Below are 24,892 nucleotides of genomic sequence, written 5' to 3' on the forward strand. Positions count from 1 at the left end.
AAAAAAGAAACGGTGATTTTCTTAAGTGCTAACAGACTTACTTGTCTTTCAGAAAATCCACCACTCTTTTGAAGTCAGCCACGCAGTATTCTCTTTTCATTTCCATGAGCACAGCGTCAGAAGCAGACTGAACTGGTATGTGCAGAAAAGCATAGACTCGGGAGTGATGAAGGATTTTTGCCATTTCCTTAAGAAAGATGGAAGGAGAAAACATTAATCATTTTAACAAATCAGAGAAGAGTTTCCCTCAGATCAACTCTCACAAATGCAAGTGAATAAACACAGCTAAAAACAGACCAATCCTCTAGGCTCCTCAGTGAAGTCCACTGACTGCACTCTAGGATGCATCTGGGAGTTTAACATGACTTCCCGAGGATTTAACAGAAGAGCTGCTTTCTCATGGTCATTGCCTCTCTTAGGTGACGAAACAGAGATAAACTCATGTAAATCCTAGAGACTAAAAAGATTTCTGAGTTCTTCAAAAATAAGCACCACTCATCCCTTGCCTCAAGGCAATGTTATAATATTCTGGCCTGTTACATTAGCAGCAGAAACAGCAATATTTAAGGCAAACAGTTGAAGCTGTAGAATCCTGAGTACTTGAATAAAGTTCCCAAATTTACAGCAAGTCAATACTTTTTTTTTTAATACTAAAGCAGAAAAATAAATCTGTGACTCACCTATTTCTTTTTCAGCTAGTTACCAAACACTTATTTTTGAACATGCAAAAGGCACAGTATCAATGAAGCCAAGCAGTTCACCTCTGGTCACCTACTGCTGTCTACCTATAAGCTGCAGAGTTTCAAAGAGGAGAAAGAAGGGAAGAGCAGGAAGAAGAATCTGTTTGGCAAAGTTAAAGAGAGCAGGCTTGAGTGAAATAATTAGGAAATACACAGATTGTTCTAAATTCTTCCAAGGATATGAAGTGGACAGGAAAAAGAATGGTAAAAGGAATACTGAGGTAAGGAAACCATTTAAGTGAGCAATAAGAAAAATGTGCCAAACTTATGGCCCGTCAACGGTGGGGGAGGAGGAGGGGGAAGCGGGGAAAAGAGGGAGATGAGAGAGAGTGGACACTAAGGGTCCGAAAGAGATAACAGTGTCAAGAAAGGAACTGCTCTTTAGTAACCTGCATGGGTCCACTGACTTTAGTTTTCAAAGTACTATACTGTACTCACATCTGCTATCTGATTTTATCATTAGAAAAGCATTTTGAGGGATCTTGTGGACTCAAAGAGCCACCTAATTCCATAGAGGTGACTGCCTCTTTGCTATTCAGGGGTCAGTCATGTATATGTATCACCCATGCCCTCTGCCCCTTCATTTCCTTTCCACTAGTATTTTGACCAAAGTGGAAGAAAAGAATGACAAACTCAAGCTACTTATTTTCTTAGGAGCAGCTTAGTTGGTTTAAAAAAATCCTTCTGATTAAGAAATTCAAATAACCAAATGATATTACTCATGGATATCCTTTATTGACCTTTATAATCCTTCAGGGATTAATTGGGATATAGGACTGAGCAACTAACACACACAAACACACTGTGTTAAACATAGATTACTAAATTGGGACTGAAGTTCAAGAATTTATTTGGCAGCAAAATACCTGGCTAACACATTACCTGAAGTTCTCCTTCACAAAACTTACATTTCTTGCCTGGGTATTTAGTCAGAAGGCTCTTCACCTCCTTATTCAAGACTACTGTGTATAAGGCTGTGGGAGGCAGGCCTGAACATTTATCATCACTACCGACTCTGAGTAAATACATTGGCCTCCTGCTATGACTCTGCGTCTTTCAGGTTTTTTACACCTGAGTATCAGCATTCTTGAACAGTGTGAAAAAAACAATTACACAAAAATCTCTGTTTTCTAAAGGGGCAGGACTCAGTTTTAGCTAACCTGCAACATACATACTGTGGCAAAAAAAACAACACCTTCACAAGTAACACAATTTGTGAATTGAAGTTCTACTCTCAATCTCTGTGCACTGGTTTTCTTATCTGAAGAATGAAGACAGTGGTAATTCCCACCCACCTCATAGGGTCACTGGGCTATGGTAAGAATAAGACAACCCAGTAAAGTGCTTATGTGTTAGTATTTAAGATATAAATTATCTAACATTCTTCTTCTTTGGAGAATGTTTAAAATTCATACTAACACATTTTCATACATGTTAATTAAAGCATCAATAGGCAGAATTGCTTTCCAACAAGGTAGCTTCCTTAACTAGTAAGTGAAGGAGTGGTAACTTGTACTGATTTGCAAAAAATAAATTTGGAAGGGGTTCCCAGTGAACATGACCTGGGGGCCAGAAGGGGTGCAGTCTCTATTTGAAACACTCAGGGTGGCCCTTCTACTATAAACAGGATATTTCACTAGATGAAACATCACCCTATTATAGTATGACAATTTTCAAATTAAAATGTTAATAGAAAACAAGCAGGATAAATTTGGTGGGTTTTCTCCCCTTTGGCTCTCAAAGTAAGATTTCCCAACAGTAATTATCTCCAGCTTCATACTTCAGACTTTGCAACTTCATTAAAGTAGCAACACAAACATAAGCTCACCCCTTGCATAAAGAAAGTCTGTAATTCTTTCATTAGAAGAACCACAACTTAACATATATTAACATAACCCAAAGAGACAAAGTAGATATTTTTTGTATTGTTTTTCCTTCTATCCCTCTTCTCACTTAATACTGTTGGTTACATATAACCTCCAATACTTTGGCCATCTGATGCGAAGAGACGACTCATTGGAAAAGACCCTGATGCTGGGAAAGACTGAGGGCAGGAGGAGAAGGGGAGGCCAGTGGATGAGATGTTTGGATGGCATCATCAACTCAGTGGACTTGAGTTTGAGCAAACTCCAGGAGAGAGTGAAGGACAAGGAAGCCTTGTGTGCTGCAGTCCATGGGGTCACAAAGAATTGGACACAACTGAATGACTGAACAACAAATGAATAACCTTTGGGCTACTTCCCCTTTCAAGATTCTTCTCTATTTTTAAGGTTTAGTTTGGAGTTCCAGATCCTCTGGTATAATGGATGACTTCTTATTCTGTGATGCCTCAGCAACCTGCTCCTGCTATCACCAACATATTTCCTTCAATCTACTAGGCAACGTGGCCGTGCATCTCCCAAACAGAAGGTCCACAAGGGCGGTAATCATGTATTACTCCAGTCTCTGGATTCTACAATGGCTAGGACTACGCCAAGTATCCACCACCAAACACATGAATAGAGATTTAAGTCAGAACTACATCCACATACAAAGAGAAAGATTTAAAATATAATTGCTATTTGACAGTAAAACAAACTTTCCATTAGTCCCACTTGGCTAAAGAAGGTAGATAAGCACATATTCAGGCAGGTATACAAGCAGATAATTGGCCTGCCCTAATTGTAGAACTTTGGCCACCTGGTACAAACAATCGAGTCACTGGAAAAGACCCTGAGGCTGGGAAAGATTGAAGGCAAAAGGAGAAGAGGGAGGCAGAGGATGAGAGGAGAGTGTGAGGGACAGGGAGTCCCTGCCTGTTACAGTCCATAGGTCGCAAAGAGTCAGACACAACTTAGCAACTGAACAGCAACAACTTTAGAAGCCAAGATCAGATACTTTCTAGGTAACCCCAACATGGGTTATAGCTCTAAACATCTGCTGGAGCTTTGGATTAAAATCAGAGTGTATATTCTTATGGAAGTAATTTACAAATGGTGTGCTCAAGAACAGCAGTCAAGAGCAACCCTAAGCTCTGAGGTGGGTAATAGAGACTGAACGCAAGTGACATCACTCTGCCGACAAAGGTCTGTACATTCAAGGCTATGGTCTCCCCAGTGGTCACGTATGGTTGTGAGAGCTGGACTGTAAAGGCAGAACACCTCCAAACTGTGGCGCTGGAGAAGACTTCTGAAAGTCCCTTGGACAGCAAGGTCAAATCGGTCAATCTTAAGGGAGATCAACCCTGAATATTCACTGGAAGGACTGATGCTGAAGCTGAAGCTCCAGTATTCTGGTCATCTGATGCAAACAGATGACTCATTGGAAAAGTCCCTGATGCTGGTAAAGATCGAGGGCAGAGGAAGAAGAGGGCATCAGAGGATGAGATGGTTAAATGGCATCACCAACTCATGAATTTGGGCAAACTCTGGAGATGGTGAAGGACAGTGAGGCCTGGCGTGCTGCAGTCCATGGAATCACAAAGAGTGGGACACAACTGGGTGACTGAACAACAACAAAACAGGCAAGTGTGTGAGCAGGCATGTGCACACACAGGTGTGTGTTTTGAGGAGCCCTTCTAGCAAATAGCATAGAAACAGTATATATTAATATTTTAATACAAGTTTATTTTTAATGTAAGGGTTGAAGTATCAAGGCTGCTTAAAATACAAATGCTGACTACTTTGTAGGTAAGGACGACAGAATGCCTAACAGATCAAGAAAATAGTATTTCTATCTGTTGTTTTCATATGGAGTTTTCCTATTACAAGCTGGTAATCATCTCAGTGTTTGATTTTTAATGAACTTAAAAAGCAAAGAAAAAAATAATGAATGAAAACCAGCTTAATTTTGAAAAATAATTTATATATGGTATATTTTTAAAAGCAATGTTAAGTCTCACTTTTAGTGCCCTGCAATTATCAAATTAGTCATCATTTTCTACCTGGTATTGAATATATATACAGTAGGAGCCAACAAAGTCACTCAGTGTGTGGGAGTGTATAATATACATTAATACTTGCATTCAGATGTCCCTGCAATTCATTCACAGTGAAAGCCCTCTCAGATTATAACTTTGTTGGGAAGTATATGCATACTTAAAATGCAAAATTTAACATTGCTATTTTTTTTTAGCTAACCTAAGATACATGAGCTAACCTAAGAAGCAAGCATACATAATATACATAAGCTAACCTAAGGATACCTTAAAAAAAAAAAAAAAAGAAAGAAAGAAACTATGCCATTTACCCTTAGGAATTTAAAAATAGCTTATTTGATATATAAATACATACCATACCATTCACTCACAAAAAGAAATTATTAATAAATGTTAAATATATTTACAGGATGGTGCAGAGTCCCTGGAAAATTCTTATCACTCAAAAGTAAACTCCACCCAGCAATCCCACTCCTAGATATACACCCTGAGGAAACCAAAATTGGAAACAACACATGTATCCCATCATATATTGCAGCACTATTTACAATAGCTAGAACACGGAAGCAACCTAGATGCCCATCGATAGATGAGTAGATAAAGAACTTGTGGTACATATATACAATGGAATATTACTCAGCCATAAAAAAACACATTTGAGTCAGTTCTAATGAGGTGGATGAACCTAGAGCCTATTATACACAGTGAAGTAAGTCAGAAAGAGAAAGATAAATATCATATACTAACACATATATATGGAATCTAGAAAAATGGTACTGAAGAATTTCCTTACAGGGCAGCAATGGAGAAACAGACATAGAGAATAGACTTATGGACATGGGGAGAGGGGAGGAAAGGGTGAGATGGATGGAGAGAGAAACATGGAAACTTACATTACCTTATGTAAAATAGATAGCCAACGGGAATTTGCTGTATGACTAAGGAAACTCAAAAAGGGGCTCTGTATCAACCCAGAGGGGTGGGATGGGGAGGGAGACGGGAGGGAGGTTCAAGAAGGAGGGGATATATGTATACCTAAGGCTGTATATTGTCACCCTGCTTATTTAACTTCCATGCAGAGTACATCATGAGAAACACTGGGCTGGAAGAAGCACAAGCTGGAATCAAGATTGCCGGGAGAAATATCAATAACCTCAGATATGCAGATGACACCAACCTTATGGCAGAAAGTGAAGAGGAGCTAAAAAGCCTTTTGATGAAAGTAAAAGAGGAGAGTGAAAAAGTTGGCTTAAAGCTCAACATTCAGAAAATGAAGATCATGGCATCTGGTCCCATCACTTCATGGCAAATAGATGGGGAAACAGTGGAAGCAGTGTCAGACTTTATTTTTTGGGCTCCAAAATCACTGCAGATGGTGAGTGCAGCCATGAAATTAAAAGACGCTTACCCCTTGGAAGAAAAGTTATGAGCAACCTAGACAGCATATTCAAAAGCAGAGACATTACTTTGCTGACTAAGGTCTGTCTAGTCAAGGCTATGGTTTTTCCAGTGGTCATGTATGGATGTGAGAGTTGGACTGTGAAGAAAGCCGAGCACTGAAGAATTGATGCTTTTGAACTGTGGTGTTGGAGAAGACTCTTGAGAGTCCCTTGGACTGCAAGGAGATCCAACCAGTCCATTCTGAAGGAGGTCAGCCCTGGGATTTCTTTGGAAGGAATGATGCTAAAGCTGAAACTCCAGTACTTTGGCCACCTCATGTGAAGAGTTGACTCATTGGAAAAGACTCTGATGCTGGGAGGGATAGGGGGCAGGAAGAAAACGTGACAACAGAGGATGAGATGGCTGGATGGCATCACCGACTCAATGGACATGAGTTTGGCTGGGCTGTGGGATTTGGTGATGGACAGGGAGGCCTGGCATGCTGTGATTCATGGGGTTGCAGAGAGTCAGGCACGACTGAGCAACTGAACTGACCTGAGTGATAGCTGATTCACGTTGAGGTTTGACAGAAAACAACAAAATTCTGTAAAGCAATTATCTTTCGATTAAAAAAATAAATAAATTTAAAAAACAAGTAAACTCCATTTGGAGTGGAACTTTCTGTGGCCCATAAAAGTACATTTCTCTGTCCCGTGTTCTAGTTTTGTAACTGATATACATTTCCATTCCAATATGTATTGAAAAGTGGTTAAGAGAAAGGACTCAGCAGTCTGAACAGGCTTAGGCTCTAAATCTAGTTATTCTATTGACTGTTCTTCACCGCAATCACATTATTTAAATGTTTCTGAATGTTTGTTTTCTTCATTCATAAAATGACAGTGTATCAGTAGCATGCATCAGGTGATACTGTATATGATCTCAAAACTCTTGGTGGCTTGTAACAACAAAAATGTAACTCTTCCTCATATTACAGGCATGTCATGGATTGGTTGAAGCTTTGCTTAAGTCGCTTTCACTTCCAAACTTAAAATGTGGAAGAGGGGAAAGCAAAGAGAGACAGAGAGAATCATCAACTTGAACCATATGCCCAGAAATCGTGCCTGCCACTTCTGCATGCATTTCACTGGCCACTGCAGGTCTCACAGCTACTCTCAGGTTTAATAGGCAGAGATTCTAACGCGGAGGAGGGAGAGGCAGAGATTCCATCACAGAGAGGGAAACCAGAATGCCTGGCAAGCAATGATACAATCTACCAGAGAAATAATAAAAAATACCCACACCGAAGAGGGAGGGGTCAGATGAGAGATACATAAAGTACTCAGTGGAGTGCCTGACACAAGTGAGCACTCCTTCATCAGAGAAGGCTGTTCTGTGTCCCCATGTTTAGAAAACGCAAAGGAGGTTACTGCCTTCTTTGCATCCCCATCCCAGAGACACAGTTTGCTGTTTAATAAACACTGGTTTTGCTGAGTCATTTTATATACCAAGCATCTGTAACTAGAGCAGAACATACTTTCCACTCTATTCCATGTGACACATGAAACAAAAGTTATCTGAAATTAGCATCATTTGGGATAATCATATCATAAATAAAGGAGAGTTGAATATTTCTAGACAGATCTTTAACATCTGCCTTCAGATTGGATTCTTTAATTGGGGCTACCAGGGTGGTGCTAGTGGTAAAGAACCCACCAGTCAATGCTAAGTATTTATTTACTTCATATTAAAGAGAAGCCAACTGAACTGTCTGAATTGAATGCTCAGTCTAACTAGGTTGAATGTATCAATACTATCCCTATTAAATTGATCAGGTATTGATTCATTCTTTTAGTGTTTGGTAGACATGGTCTTTTTTAAAGGGAAAAGTATATATACTTTTTAAAGTATACACACACACACGTATATATATACCTGTTTTTTACCATATACTTGTTCATGTTATAGAGTGTTTGAATCACAACAGATTTTGTTGTTTTCTTCTGTTTTATCTTATTTTAAAATTAGTACAGTAAACCTGACTTTTTTTCTACGTGTTCAGTTTCATGAATTTTAATATATGTGTAGATTTATGTAACGATCACCATATGCCAGATATAAGAGCTCTCTTTGGATTTCTTGGCCTTAGCAGAGTAGAATAATAATTTTAAAATAAAACAAGCCATTGATAATATCAGTTGAAAATAAATGTGTTTATAATTACAACTCTTAGTGTTTTGACATTTAGTATTGACATATATTCTTATCTTAATAATGTAAAGTCTGATTACTGACTCGGACACTGAGCTGAGTATGACACTGTGGTGAATTGGTAATGGTAATTGGGCACTAAAGTCCTTTTAACATTTCTATGAAAGCTAATTAGGACAGACATTTTGTCTTCAGTTATTTTAATGCAAATACTGAAAATGTTAACTCTGTGCAGTTTAGAAGCGAATTTCCTATTATAATTAAGTTATAGATCAAGTGTAAATTAGAATCTGTTCACAATATCGACTCCTTTTCATTTGGGATATAAGGATGGGAAATGTTCTCTTTTTATGCTCCCTAGTTTACTTTCTAATGCTATTAATGAAAATTTATCTTTAGATGGCTGAGAAGAAGCTTGCATGCAGGTGTGCTAAGTTGTCTCAGTCGTGTCCGACTCTCTGCGACTCCATGGATTGTAGCTCGCCAGGTCCCTCTGTCCATGGGATTCTCCAGATAAGAATACTGGAGTCAGTTGCCATGCCCTCCTCCAGGGGATCCTCCCGACCCAGGGATGGAACTGGAGTCTCCTAAAGCTCCTGCACTGTAGGCAGATTCTCTACCACTGAGCCACCAGGGAAGCCTCAAGAATAAGTTTAGATGCAGGGAACTGACTTAGTGGCTGATACAGTGTCATTAATGAAGTAATGGGTGAAACATAACTCTGGTCTTATTTTACCTTGACTTATACGACTTTAAGAGTGTTGAAGATGACTCCAGAAATAGGATCTCCTAGAACACAGACACTGATTTTGTCTTTAATGCATAACTGCAAAGAGTTAACATTTTCAGTGTTTGCATTAAAGTAAGTGAAGACAAATGTCTGTCCTAATCAGACATTTTACCTTTACCTAGAAACCTTTGTAGGACTTACTCCAAAACAGCCATGTTGATTATTATTGAATGATTCCATCATCCATTCATTCAACTATAAATTAACTGTTTAAGTGCCAGGCAGCAAGGAAATGAGGAGATACAGAAAAACGCAGTATGCTCTTGGGGTATGAGCATGGATGGTAAAATTGCAGGACAGAAGAGCTAAATGAAGTCTGGACAGAATGCTCTGGCGGTGAGAATAAAGCTACCCCAAAAAGAGATATTTAGAATAACATAATATTGCTGCAACAGGGATGAACTTTAAAAACATTATGCTAAGTGAAATCAGCCAGACCAAAAGGAAAAATATTACATGAGCTCACTTACATGAGGTACCTACAATAGGCACACTCAAGAGAGATAAAGGCGAGAAAGGCACAGGGAGTGTATTGTTTAATGGGCACAGAATTTCAGTTTAGGAAATGAAAAAGTTCCAGAGATGGACTGTGGTTATGGGTACATAATACTGTGAATGTACTTAATGTCAGTGAACTGTACACTCAAAAACAGTCAACAGGTATAACAACACATAAGATATAAGGTGGTATATCTTATAAAGTGATCCAGTGACCTGTCATATCAGTTTTGCTTTTTTTTAATCTAATAATATAAATTCTATCTTTAAAAGTACATTTGGGAAAAGTAATAAGTATGCTTGGAGACCACTTAATGATTCTCTACCTATTTACTCTTTTATCAAATACACTGACTGTAAAATTATTTGTTGAAATTACCTTAAAGAAAGAATTGTTTGAGGGTTGGACTCATAGATTTTACAGGCTAAACCTGCTACTCACTTCTAAAATAAAGATGTACATGGTAATTAGTGAACATAAAATAATGAAAAAAACACATTATTCTGTTTTAAAAAATGAATGTCTTTATTTTATACAAAGGTAATAGATACTCATTTTTAAGGTTTTGGAAAAACAGAAAAAATAGAGAAAAACAAATCACAGTTCAAGCAATGTTGTTACTATCATCATGAAACAATTATAAAATTATACTTGATACGATCTAGTGGACTTAGAAAATCTAAAATGATTTTCAAAGACCAAATATCAAGTTAATAATATTTCTTGACAATATATCATTCTGTGAGAGCTCTATTTCTTCAGATATGAAAGAAGCAAAACTTTCTTCTAAGCAGGGTCCGAATCACCCAGGTTCTTATACTCAAGGGACTCCTAATACTGCCACATTAGCATAACAGGAGAGAGAAACTGGAATATGAAAACAACAAACAAAGGAGAATCAGAGTTAAGAATCAGCAAAACAGCTCAGAATCATTCCTGAAGAAGTTATTACCAGTAGAGCAGTGTTGGGATTATGATGAGAGAGCAGAAAAAAACAGACATGGAAGAAATTTCTTTGTTCAAAAAGAAGACAAAAATGAGAATGAAAGTAAAAGGAAAAGAGGGAGGGGCAAATCTTTCCCCACTCTCAAATTTACTGCAAGGGAATTCTTGCCTGGAGAATCCCATTGACAGAGGAGCCTGGCAGGCTACAGTCCATGGGGTCCCAAAGAGTTGGGTAAGACTGAAGCCAATTAGCACAAGGGAATTAAAAAAAAAGACCACAAGCAGTCATTTAACTGGAATGATTATTAGAGGAAAGGAGAAAGATCTCACCAGTCTCTGAATCACACACTATTAAGTGGTACAGTAGTAGTAAAAGTAAAAGTTTAAGTTGCTCAGTCCTGTCCAACTCTTTTGACCCCATGGAAAGAGGCTGCTCTGTCCATGGAATGCCAGTCTCCTCTGTTCATGGAATTGTCCAGGCCAGAATCCGGGAGTGGGTAGCCTTTCCCTTCTCCAGGGGATCTTCGCAACCCAGGGATTGAACCCAAGTCTCATGCATTGCAGGCAGATTCTTTACCATCTGAGCCACCAGGGAAGCCCAACAGTAGTAGCTGTCACAGTAATAACAACAATGATGACAGATAGCCTCCTTAGGTGCCGGGGGGTACCATTTGCTAATTCACACTGAAACCTGCAGAGCTGGGGGGCAGGGACTTTCAGGCGAGTTTTAGTCCCTTAGGCCTCCCCCAAATTCCAAACAGCAGACTCAAGCCTAATTATCCAAGTTTGAGAACGCAGACACAAAGGAAAAGTAGTGAAGCAAGAAAAGTACTAAAAGCTGAAACAATAGTTTAGGGATACAAGAGAGTCCAAGTTCGTCCTCAAGGGATATACATAACAATCTGACACACACCTTTGAGATGTTCTACAGAAACTAAGACCCACACCCAAGTGGGAGATGGCAATTACATACTGACCACAAGCTCTAGACTTCTGACTGTGGTACAGTCACAGGTCTGTGAACCGTAAGGTGGATGATTAAGATTTCCAGAACATCACCCTGTTACCTCACCACCAACAGATCACAGAGAAGTCCATGAGCTGCAACCCTCACCCCTAATTCTGTCTTTAAAAATCCTTCCCTGAAAGTCATCAGGGAGCTCAGGTCTTTGGAGTGGGAGGAGCCCATTCTCCTTGCAAGGCACCCTGCAATGAATGTGACACTTTCCTTCATACAACTTAGTGCCAGCAGACTGGCTTTGGTGAGTCAGGAAAGCAGACCCAAGTTTACTTTGATGACAACACTCATGATCTCATTTAAATTTATGTGCAAACCTAGAAAGTATTTTTACTGAATCTAAGACTCAGGGAAGTTAAAACCGTGTTCAAGGTCAATGGTACAGCTGTAGTATAAACACAGGCACCCTGATTAAAGTTACAATAGACCGACTCTCAAATATTCCTCTTTCATATATACACTATTTTGAGCTAAAGGCAACTGAGAACCAGCAGACCCAGGAAAAGCTCAAAATATGGCACCTTTGTTTTCCTTTGGTAAAAGGAATTTCTACATATAAAATTTCCATTTTTAAAGGTAGAAATTTTGGGCAAAAAAAGATGTAAACATGGAAATTCCACACTGAGAACAAAATTTTAGCAATTCCTATTAACAGTGGTGACAGAAGACTCTCGAGAGTCCGTTCACAGCAAGGAGATCAAACCAGTCCATCCTAAAGGAAATCAGTCCGGAATATTCACTGGAAGGACGGATACTGAGGCTGAAGCTCCAGTACCTTGGCTGAAGCTCCAATACTCTGGCCTAGTATCACTGACTCAGCAGATATGAATCTTAGCAAATTCCAGGAGACAGTGAAGGACAGGGAAGCCTGGCGTGCTGCCGTCCATGGGGTCACAGAGTCAGATCTGACTGACTGAATGAAAAACAACAACAAATCAATGGTGAAGACAAGACTTAAAAAGGCGTAAGAAACCTTTCTAAACAATCCCTGTTCACTATACAGTTCCTAGTCACCTTCCCATAACTAGTTTTCTATACCCAGAAGCTACATTTTCTTTAGTTTTAGCATAAGATGGTAAGTAAACTGAAGTTCTAAACACCCTTTAGGGTTACTGAGTACTGGGTGCTTCCATGCACATAGGCAGGAAGCACATGTTAATAACCTTTTTTCTCTTACTAATCTATCTTTGGCTAGTCTAACTTAGAGAAACCACCTGGAGATCCTTAGATAGGTAGAGGAAAAGATTTTTTACTCTCCTACACTCTGCTCCACCAAAATGTCTCACAAATGTGTCCTCACTAAATCTAAAATAATTTTTGAGGACCAGCATTAATTAATTCACATGACAATGTAAACAGTAAATCATTTCTAGAAACAGGGCTGCAAATAAAAAGTGAAGAGTTCTCGCTCCAAAACAACACCAAAAACACAAAGACAACTAAACATTTTCAGTTTGCAAAATTCTCCTTACATTTGATTTATTAAAATGTGAATTTTCCCCAAATGTCTCAAAATGCATGAATTAAATGGCTCTTACTACAGTACTTGAAATTAAAAGAAAACAAATTAATAGACTCTTTTTACTTTTTTGCTATTGAATAATATGGAATTTGAGTTCAAAATGATAAATGGGTATATATGATTTTTTAAAGGAACAAAGAGGAGCCTATTTCTTTTTTGTTCTACTTTAATTGTTCTCACTTGGTAAAACTGGCTTCACATGTCAGTTCTTTAATTGGACCTGAAATGAAAGCATTTCCAGTTACTGCATGGTAGGCTAGCTTGTCTAAGAACACCCTAACAGAGTATTTTGGGATTTGAATCTGCTGCTTTTTTAAGCACTGTGGTTCCAAAGTTATAGGATCAGATAGCTTATCTAGAATGTAAAGAAATATCACAAAAAAATTTCACTTGATGAGCCAAATTTACCTGTTAAGACTTGAGCTACTAGGTTGGTGCAAACATAATTGCGGTTTTTCCATTATTGAAATCTTCCCTTTTATATTGGAATAAACAAATGTGGTTATGTTAAACATCATTTGAATGGACACATCTCCTTTATGTTTTTTGCTAAAATTTATTACTTACTGCTTATTTTATATTTACTTTAGACCAGGAAACTGATGTTAGACAAAAAGCAAATTTGAGCGATTTTCTTATTTGAGTTCAAAATGGGTTATGAAGCAGCAGAAGCAGCTCACAACATCAACAATGCATTTGGCCCAGGAACTGCTAATGAACGTACAGCATAGTGGTGGTTCAAGAAGTTTTGCAAAGAAGACGAGAGCCTTAAAGATGAAGAGTGCAGTGGCTGGCCATTGGAAGCTGACAATGACCAATTGAGAGCAATCACTGAAACAGATCCTCTTACAACTACACAAGAAGTGGCTGAAGAATTCCGCATCAACCATTCTAGAGCAGTTCAGCATTTGAAGCAAACTGGGAAGGTGAAAAAGCTCATAAGTGGGTGCCTCGTAAACTGACCAAAACCAAAACAAGTCGTCATTTTGAAAGGCTGTCTTCTCTTATTCTATGCAACAACAACGATCATTTCTTGATCAGGTGTTATGTGCAATGAAAAGTGGATTTTATATGATAGCCGGCAATAACCATCTCAGTGGTGGGACCGAGAAGAAGCTCCAAAGCACTTCCCAAAGCCAAACTAGCAACCCAAAAAGGTCATGGTCACTGTTTGGTGGTCTGCTGCCCATCTGATCCACTACAGCTTTCTGAATCCTGGCAAGATCATTGTATCTGAGAAATATGCTCAGCAAATCAATGAGATGCTTCAAAAATTGCAACACCTGCAGCCAGCATCAGTCAACAGAAAGGGCCCAATTCTCCACAATACTACCCAACCACATGTCACACAACCAATGCTTCAAAAGTTGAACGAATTGGGCTACAAAGTTTTGCCTCATCTGCCATATTCACCTGACTGCTTGCCAACGGACCACCACTTCAAGCATCTTGACAACTTTTTGCAGGGAAAATCCTTCCACAATCAACAGCAGGCAGAAAATGCTTTCCAAGAGTTTGTTGAATCCTACAGTTTGGATTTTTATGCTACAGGAATAACCAAACTTATTGCTTGCTGGCAAAAATATGTTGACTGTAATGGTTCCAATTGTGATTTAAAAAGATGTGTTTGAGCCTAGTTATAATGATTTAAAATTCATGGTCCCAAACTGAAATTACTTTTGCACCAACCTAATATTTTTTTAAGTGTTTTTTAAATCAAATTGAAGTTAAAATTCTAAGCAATTAAAATTTATTTCCTCAGATTAGAGGGGAAAATGAAGATTTTTATTTTCCTTCTCTCTGTCAAGGTCTGTGGCCTTTAAAAATATAAAAAACTGATGCACATTTTTGAAAGGATCTGCCTAATAAGAGAAGTGATCATTTGATACAAAAGTATTTTCAGATCTTACATGTTGCCATTTTTAGAGGGTTTACCTATTTAGAAAATAAAGATAATAGAGCAGGACTTGAAATTCATCTTCCCAATGATCAAAAGTTATATATTATTCACATATGATGTTTACTTGGCTTCAAAACTGGATAAATATAGATCTAAATAACAATCATTAAGGGCTTCCCTGGTGGCTCAGCTGGTAAAGAATCTGCCTGCAATACAGGATACCCTGGTTTGATTCCTGGGTTGGGAAGATTCTCGAGAGAAGGGATAGGCTACCCATTCCAGTATTCCTGGGCTTCCCTGGTGGCTTATCTGGTAAAGAATCCACCTGCAATGTGAATTACAATGTGGATTAACAATCATTAAGGAGATGTAAGACACCATATTACATGCTACGTATTTCCTCCTGTCTTACATGACAAAAAGAATTTCCAAGTCAATTATTCTGTCTTTTTTAATATTTCAAAATTATCTAGAGATTGGTAATCTAGAAGAAAGGAAAACAGAGTGTCAAAGAGAGGCTAACAAAATGTTAATACGTTGAAATGAACCCTATGGAGAGTGACGGTGCCATCCACAGTTGTCCATAGAATGTTCAGATCATCTCCTTCGTCCCATCCTCACAGGACTCTAAATAACCTCTCCACAAAACTACCTAGACAGGCACAGTTCATACAGGCAATCTATAAAGACCTGGGATTATTCTGAAATAAGAATAAAAATTTATTCTGAATAAACAATACTCAGTGTCCCTGAAGAAAATGGTATCAAGAAGTAGGAGAACAAGGTCCAGATAAAGAAATTTCTCTGAAGAGGCTGCCCTGAGAACAATGAACACTCTGAAATGTTTTCAGCTGCGTGAAATGAAGACAGGAAAATCCAACCCCTTAGAGGTTTAAAGATTAGACATTAAAACTACTCATTAAAAATTAAAAACAAATGGGATACTCCCATCTGGGTGTTTATTTTCCCGTTAATAAACTATTGAAAGACCTTCCCAAGCACTGATTATATATATGACGTTTAAAAATGAACTCACTGTGGATGAATGGATAAAGGAAATGGGGTGTATGTACACAACAGTATACGTATTATTCAGACCAAAAAAAGAAGGAAATCCTGTCATTTGTGACAACTTGGATGGACCTTGAGGGTGTTATGCTACATGAAATAAATAAATCAGACAGAAAAGACAAATGCTGTATGATCTCACTTACATTTGAAATTTAAAAAAAGAAAGAGAATTCATAAGACACACAGAGCAGACTGGTGGCTGCCCAGCCTTATCACCTACTGTGATCACTTCAGAATACATACAAATAACACATTTTTATGTTGTACATCTGACGCTAGTAAGTAATATGTCAATTATAGCTCAGTTTTAAAAAATGAACTCAGCATATCTTTGCCAAAGAATTACAACCCAAAATCTCTGCATTTCTCACCTTCATCCATTACGCCCCATTATCTACTGTGTGTTTCTTCTACCACTCACCCTGAGAAGGCTCTGATATTTGGCCAAATCTACCTTCTGAACATGACTTTGCACTGTCTAGGTCACAGACTTCTTTCTTACAAAGCGTAGTGTAAGTGCGGCCCTTCAAACGGGCACAGAGTATTCCTAGAGTGAAACAAACCAGCAGGCGAGGGTCATTTAAAAATGAATCCATGTCCAGGTCTTTAATTTCCATTTGTACATTTTCATAAAACCCATCTGTCCGTGGTCAAGGCTTCTTCATTCGGAGTTCGCCCGTCACACCTCCCTCTCACTTTTACTGAACACCTTCAGGTCACCACGCAGGGACGTATGAAGCTGCCTTTTTCAAAGCAATATAAAGAGTTACCATGCCTGCCACCCTCAACATCCATGTCATTCAAAGCAGAATTTATAATGCACTTCTATATTAATGCTTACTAAGTATTTTTAGTTTCTGAAGAATTATATACTACCACTAATGACAATTTAATAAAATAGGGTTCTTTAAAAAATACTTAGATAACTTGTGGTCACAAATCTTTTAATTTATATGTACATTTTAAGAATCTTTTTATTTTATATTGGAGTATAGCTGATTAACAATGATAGTTTCAGGTGGACAGCAATGGGACTTAGCCATACATACACACATGTCCATTCTCCCCACAATTCCCTTCCCATCCAGGTTGCCACATAACACTGGGCAGAGTTCCCTGTGCTATACAGGAGGACCTCACTGGTTAGCTACTTCAAATATAGCAGAGTGTACAAGTCAATCCCAAACTCCCTATCTTCCCCCACCTTCTCCCTCGCTTCCCTGGCAACCATAAATTCATTCTCTAAATCTGCGAGTCTGTTTATGTTTCATAACTAAGTTCATTTGTATCGTTTCTTTAAAATTCCACATATAAGGGATGTCATGAAGGATACATGCACCTCAATGTCCACTGCAGCACTGTTCACAATAGCCAAGACATGGGAGCAAACTAAATGGCCACTGATAGAGGAATGGATAAAATGTGGTGTGTGTGTATATATATACACACCACACACTAAGCAACTAACCCCATATGGGCTTAGTTACTCAGTTGTGTCTGACTATTTGCGACCCCATGGAGTCTGCCAAGCTCCTCTGTCCACGGGCATTCTCCAAGCAAGAATCCTGGAGTGGGTTGCCATGCCCTCCTCCAGGAGATCTTTCCAACCCAGGGACTGAACCCAGGTCTCCTGCATTGCATGCAGATTCTTTACTGTCTGAGCTACCAGGGAAGCCCATATATGTGTATACACACACACACTAGACTATTACTCAGCTGTTAAAAGAATGAAACAATGACATCTGCAGTGACATGGATGGACCCAGAGACTATCACGCTGAGTGAAGTCAGAGAAGGTGAAATATCGTATTTATATATTTTGATACAGAGAAGGATGACAGAATGATCAATAGATGACTTTCAAGCTTAAAAATACACTATATTAGGCTTCTATAGAGAAAATGGAGATTTAAATCCAGGGGAAAAAAGGATGATGTAAATTTTTCTAATTTTTAATATTTATTTGAATACATATGAGTGATAACAGTTTTATTTGACTATAATTCTTTATTTAAAATATAGCAAAGATTACATCTTTTGCAACTATTTAAACTTACCATGAAAAAACTTCAATATCAATCAAAAAATCTATGAGGCAGCACATGATTTTAAAAAATTATTTTGGAGTAATAAGCAAATAGGAAAAGGAGTGCGTCAAGGCTGCATATTGTCATCCTACTTATTTAACTTATATGCAGAGTACATTATGAGAAACACTGGGCTGGAAGAAGCACAAGCTGGAATCAAGATTGCCGGGAGAAATATCAATAACCTCAGATATGCAGATGACACCACCCTTATGGCAGAAAGTGAAGAACTAAAGAGCCTCTTGATGAAAGTGAAAGAGGAGAGTGAAAAAGTTGGCTTAAAGCTCAACATTCAGAAAACGAAGATCACGGCATCTGGTCCCATCACTTCATGGCAGACAGATGCAGAAACAGTGGAAACAATGGCTGACTTTATTTTTCTGGGCTCCAAAATCACTCCAGATGGTGACTGCAGCTATGAAATTAAAAGATGCTTACTCCTTGGAAGGAAAGTTATGACCAACCTAGACAGCATATTAAAAAGCAGAGACATTACTTTGCCAACAAAGATCCATCTAGTCAAGGCTATGGTTTTTCCAGTGGTCATGTATGAATGTGAGAGTTGGACTGTGAAGAAAACTGAGTGCTGAAGAATTGATGCTTTTGAGCTGTGGTGTTGGAGAAGACTCTTGAGAGTCCCTTGGACTGCAAGGAGATCCAACCAGTCCATCCTAAAAGAGATCAGTCCTGGGTGTTCATTGGAAGGACTATGTTGAAGCTGAAATTCCAATACTTTGGCCACCTGTGCAAAGAGCTGACTCATTGGAAAAGACCCTGATGCTGGGAAAGATTGAGGGCAGGAGAAGAGGATGACAGAGGATAAGATGTTTGGATGGCATCACTGACGCAATGGACATGAGTTTGGGTGGACTCCGGGAGTTGTTTGATGGACAGGGAGGCCTGGCGTGCTGTGGTTCATGGGTCACAAAGAGTCAGACACGACTGAGCTAATGAACTGAACTGAATATCAAGCAAAAGTTTCAATGCCACTCATGGGTTTCCCAGGTGGCACAGTGGTAAAGAATCTGCCTGCAACGCAGGAGATGCAAGAGATGCAGGTTTGATCCTTGGGTCAGGAAGATGCCCTGCAGTAGGAAATGGCAACCCATGCTGGTATTCTTGTCTGGGAATTTCCATGGACAGAGGAGTCTGGTGGGCTACAGTCCATGGGGTCACAAAGAGTCAAACAAGGTTGAGTAACTGAATATGCATGGGTCTGCAAAGCCAAGTCCCAACATTTTAGTCGGGCATTCTGCTCTCTTTACAATCTCATTTCCCTGATGGCTTTCTTTTCTCTTTCCAACATATACCAACTCCCTGGGAAGCCATTTCCACTCAGAAAAGATCTATAGCATTTTGCCTGGAACGTGCTCTAGATTTTTCACCCTTGTTCATATGTCAGCCTCAGCCTAGAATGCAACTCCCTACTTCCAGGTTACTTGTGCCTATGAAAAACTACCCACATCTCATATATCAATTCTTCCTGTGTTTCACAAGGTACACAAAGGATCATTTCTTTTCAATTCTCATTTAAAGCACTTTATATAACCCTCCACCACAACACCCCCCTACCACATCATAAGTAAAAAAATATTTGGTATCTTTTGGTTTGAGTTGAATAGTAGTTAATTTCATCATGAGTCAATGTGTTTAAAGGAGACAAATTACAGACTCAGTATTCACAATTCTCATTGTGGCTTTCTCAATGATTCTGTATGCGCCTCCAAAGGAATCCTCAACTTTATAGGTAGTGTATACCTGTTTCTGCACTTTAAGCTTGAAGATTATAGGGCTGCTTTTTTGTACAGTTTGAGTAAGTTCGTACAGTGGTACACCAAAAGCAGAACTGGCATTCATTTTTAAAAACTGATATATAATTGATATATAACATTATATTAGTCCCAGGTATACTTCATGATTTGACATATATATATATATATAGCAAAACGATCACCACAATAAGTCAGGTTAACATCCCTCATGACACAAAATTTCTTTTTCTTGTGAAGATAACTTTTAAGATGGACTTTCTCAGCAATTTTCTAATATACAATATTATTAACTATAGTCACCGCTATACATTACATTCCCAGAACTTGTTTATTTTATAACTGAAAGTTTGTACCTTTTGACTACGTTTACCCATTTTGTCTACTCTCCTACCCCTGGCAGCCACCAATCTGTTGTGTTTTTATAAGGGCTCTTTTTCTTTTAATTTCACATATAAGTGAGATCATACAGTATTTGTCTTTCTCTGCCTATTTCACTTAATATAATGTCCTCAAGGTCCATTCAGGTTGTTGTTTTGTTTATGTACTCATCAATGGACACCTTACATTTTTTATACAGTAGATTTTTTAATGAAGTTAATAAAAAATAACTTGTCACCATTTCCAAACATGAGGCCAATTATATATATTACTAAATTATAGGAACCTAAAATTAAAGCCATTTTTAAGATACAAGGAGGTCACATGACAAGGCCAATCGGTTGAAAAGCAGATAATACTGTTCAAATGCTAAAATACTCAAACATATCTTAAATTTTTCCTGTTCAAAATATGAAATTTTCTAAGCAGACAAACTACAATCCCCAAAAAACAAAAAATTTCATATTCAGTAGCCATTTTACTGTTTATGTCTCTCAAATAACAACCAATAACAAAATGATAATTAAATACCTTAATTTTTTTACCCAACATTAAAATATGCAGTGATAAATTCCCATGTCCATTTCAAACAGAATATATCACATGTCATCACTCAGTAATATAATTATTAACTTATAGCCCAAAGAGAATATGAAAACATGGTACTCTTCAGATACAGCTCAACTTTATAGTTATCTGTATGTCTAACTTAACATCTGTTTCCTGTTTATATTTTCACAAGGTATTCTGCATTGCTCAGTGTAATTATATATTCTTCAGTAAGAAAAAGTACAATATAAGGCTTCCTTTAGTCCCATCTGGATGTAATAGAAGAATCAAATTCTGAAATGGCAAGACTGTGAAAGGAAATTTCTACCTTTAATCAGAACAGAAACAGCTATTGCCCTTTTCCCTACACTATGGCACTTACTAGTAACTGTAAGAAAAACACTAGCCACATGTGAAACTCTGAATCTCTGTAGGTAGGATCTGAAGGACCATAGACGAGTTGAATCTGTTTTAAGCTGACTTTACAAAATCCAGTCCAAAGCTGAACCTCTGCAATGTTATATGTGGAAATTCCTTTAGGATTTTGATTATGTAGTAGCGGAGTAGACACATCTGTGACATATTACAAAACCAAAGCAGTTGCCAGAAAAGTTGCTGGCATTTTATTTTTTAAGAACTTAACATTTTTGGTTTACTAAATCCTACAGTCTCAGCAGTCGAAAATTTGAGAGTCGCTTCCCATGTCTTTGAGCCTGTAACCACTTTTATTCTTTGAGTTAATGAAAACTAATCTGTTAGGTCATTAATTTATTATTTAGATATTAATATAGAATACAATGTTAACTTTAAGTGACACTATTAAACAAATCATAGAATGAGGAAACCAAGTGATATATAAATCAAACTCCCATTCCACCTCTACTACTTCTTTAGGAAGATTTAAAGGGGTCACATGACTTGCCTAAGGTCAAACAGATATATAGTGCTAGAATTAGGGTTAGAACTAAGATCTTCAGATTTTCAGAGCAGTGTCCTCTGAAATATAAATCTAAATTGTATTGTATGAGAGGAAGTCTAAACTAAATTATATCAAAAGGCATTCTAATAGAATATTTGGTTCAATTATTGAATCTGCTATCATATAAACATATTTAACATAAATAAAACCTGTACATTAAGTTTTTTTTAAAATTCTCTTGAATAGGCATTACATCAAGTACCTATTGCAGAAAATCAACTCACAACCAATTCCAAACTACTAGCCTTACAGGGGGAATATTATACTAGGCCACCTGTTGAAGGGTCTTCCCATTCAAAAGTCTATTTAAGCAAATAGTGACAACTCTCACACAAGGCTGGTAATTTTATCAAAGCCAAACATTTGTCTACCCGATGGCCCAGCAGTACCACTCCTAGCTATATACCTCAGAGAAATGAATACATTGGTTCAGTAAAGGATACATATGATAATGTTCACGTAAGCTTTCTCCACAGTAATTGAAATCTGGAAACCACCCTAGTGTTCACCAGGAAAATGGCTGAACAAACTATGATATACTCACAATATGGAACACTTCACACAATGGAATAGTAACAAATTCCCAATATAGAGAATAACATGGGGGACTCTTGTAGACATTCTGGTGGGCAATGACAGATAGCAGCATCACTGCAGAGCCCAGGTGACCAATGGCACCCCTCCATCTCTGCTCATACTTACCAGTTACTACAAGCCACTCCTCCCCCAGAGCCCTTGGAAAGTCTCTCACTTCCCAAATGAATCCCGCTTCACTCCCTCACTAGATCTCTTTCTCCTTCCCCATGAGGACCTTATACTTCAGTTTATTCTATTAATTGTGAGATTTCTGATTAGCAAATATATGTGTGATCCAAAAGATACCTTTATACAGAAAAAGAACAAGTACTTTCTGATCTGATGCATCGGTTTAAGGTAAAGTTTCAAAACTCTGATATAATAATGGTAATGTTAATAGCTAAAAACTATTAAGTACTTCTGTATGTTAGATACTATTCTAAGATGTTCATTGTTCTGCCAATGTTACTCTAATCCAACTAAAACAAAAATTTTACATTTATATAGCATCCCATAGAGCACTGGTGATACACTGTTCAATACTCTTTGTATAGGTAACTGCTATTATGCCCCGGCTGATACATGAAAACACCAAAACCCAGAGAAATGTGAAAAATTCCCTCAGTGCCCCACACAAATCAGCAGCACATCCAGGATTATATACAAATATGGAAGTTCAGGACTTCCCTGGTGGTCCAGTGGAAGACTCAGCATTTCCACTGTAGGGGGTGCAGGTTTTGACCCCATGGCTGGGGAACTGAGATCCCACATGCCACACAGCTCAGCCTCCCATCACCCGGCAAAAAAAGAACTGGAAGTATAGAAGAACAGAGAAACAGAAGTAGGTTATTGATTTTCCTGCTCTATTTTGACAACTTCTTTACAGAAATAGTAAGGACTCTGAGGAATTAAGTTCTAGGAATCTAATCCACAGCATGGCAATTACAGTTAACAATACTGTATTATATCATGGAAATCTACTCTGAGAACAGAGCTTTAATATTCTCACCATAACAAGAACAACAACAAAGTGGTAATTACGTTATGTGAAGGATGCGTCAATTCACCTTGCTGTGGTGAATTTCACAACACTATTTGAATCCAATCACGTTGTACACCTTAAACTTATATAATACTATGTGCCAATTATAACTCAAAGTTGGGGGGGAAAAAGGGAAAAAGAGTGGGAAAAGTTATGTTTATATTTTACTGTAGTCTATTAAGTGGGCAATAGCATTATGTCTGGGAGAAGGCAATGGCACCCCACTCCAGTACTCTTGCCTGGAAAATTCCATGGGCGGAGGAGCCTGGTGGGCTGCAGTCCATGGGGTCGCAAAGAGTCGGACACGACTGAGCGACTTCACTTTCACTTTTCACTTTCATGCACTGGAGAAGGAAATGGCAACCCACTCCAGTGTTCTTGCCTGGAGAATCCCAGAGACGGCAGAGCCTGGTGGGCTGCCGTCTATGGGATCGCACAGAGTTGGACACGACTGAAGCAACTTAGCAGCAGCAGCAGCAGCAGCATTATGTCTAAAAAGTGTACATACTTAAGTTAAAAAATATTGCTAAAAAATGCTAATCAATGATCTGAGCCTACAGCAAGTCATAATCTTTTTGAAAGAGATTAATCAAAGATCACAGATCACCATAATAAACATAATAATGAAAAAGCTTTAAATATTACAAGAATTACCACAATGTGACAGAGAGACATGAAGTGACCAAATGATGTTGGAAAAACGGCACTGATAGGCGCTCAATGCAGGGTTGCTGCAAACCTTTAAACCTGTATAAAGCACCATATTTGGTAAATGCAATTAACCGAGATAGGTTTGTATACAAAAGAAGAGTGGCTGGTGCCCTGGGAGACTCGTAAAAGAACACTAAGAAAACAGAGAGTGAAAGTGAAAGTCGCTCAGTCAGGTCCAACCCTTTGCAACCCCATGGGCTTCCCTGGTGGTTCAGCTGGTAAAGAATCTGCCTGCAATACGGGAGACCTGGATTCAGTCCCTGGGTTGGGAAGATCCCCTGGAGAAGGGACAGGCTACCCACTCTAGTCTTCTGGCCTGGAAGTCCATGGGGTCAAGTGCCTCAAACCCAGGAAGACTGGGAGTGGATGCTGGCGGTATACCCAAGGGCTTATGGTGCCAGCCCCCTAAACGATCCCCAATTCCTCCCCAGGGTTGTAAGTGGGGAACCAGAATGGTCTATGGAACAATTATTCCTTCAATAAGAGAGAGATCTTCTTGATATGGTTTTCTACAGATTCCATTTTTCTATTGTATCATTTGCAGCATGAAAAGCACTTGGAAGTGAGGAGCTCCATGTTTGTTTCTCAGGTGTTAGACAGAGGATACAAATTAAGTGACTCCCCACACTTAACTACAGAATCAGAAAGCTTTGGTGATCCAGGCCTCTCATTCACAGGCTTATATAAACATGATACAACTGTCAAAGAAAGTATTAGGATGATTATTTCATACCAAATATGGAATGATGAAATGACACAACATTTCTTTGGCTTTTTTTGTTTGTTTTTTTTTGTGGGTTTCTTTCTTT

General features: G+C 38.4%; 1 protein-coding gene across 1 annotated transcript in view; it reads right to left on the reverse strand.

Moving 5' to 3' along the window:
* Positions 1–24,892, reverse strand: part of CDKAL1 (CDK5 regulatory subunit associated protein 1 like 1) — a 609,083-nt gene that overhangs the window by 197,458 nt on the left and 386,733 nt on the right. Inside the window, exon 11 of the mRNA XM_068960663.1 lies at positions 42–187. Coding sequence (XP_068816764.1) covers positions 42–187 — 146 coding nt within the window. The remainder of the gene's footprint in view (positions 1–41; positions 188–24,892) is intronic.

This window comes from Capricornis sumatraensis, chromosome 22 (genome assembly GCF_032405125.1).
Source record: "Capricornis sumatraensis isolate serow.1 chromosome 22, serow.2, whole genome shotgun sequence".
NCBI lineage: Eukaryota > Metazoa > Chordata > Mammalia > Artiodactyla > Bovidae > Capricornis > Capricornis sumatraensis.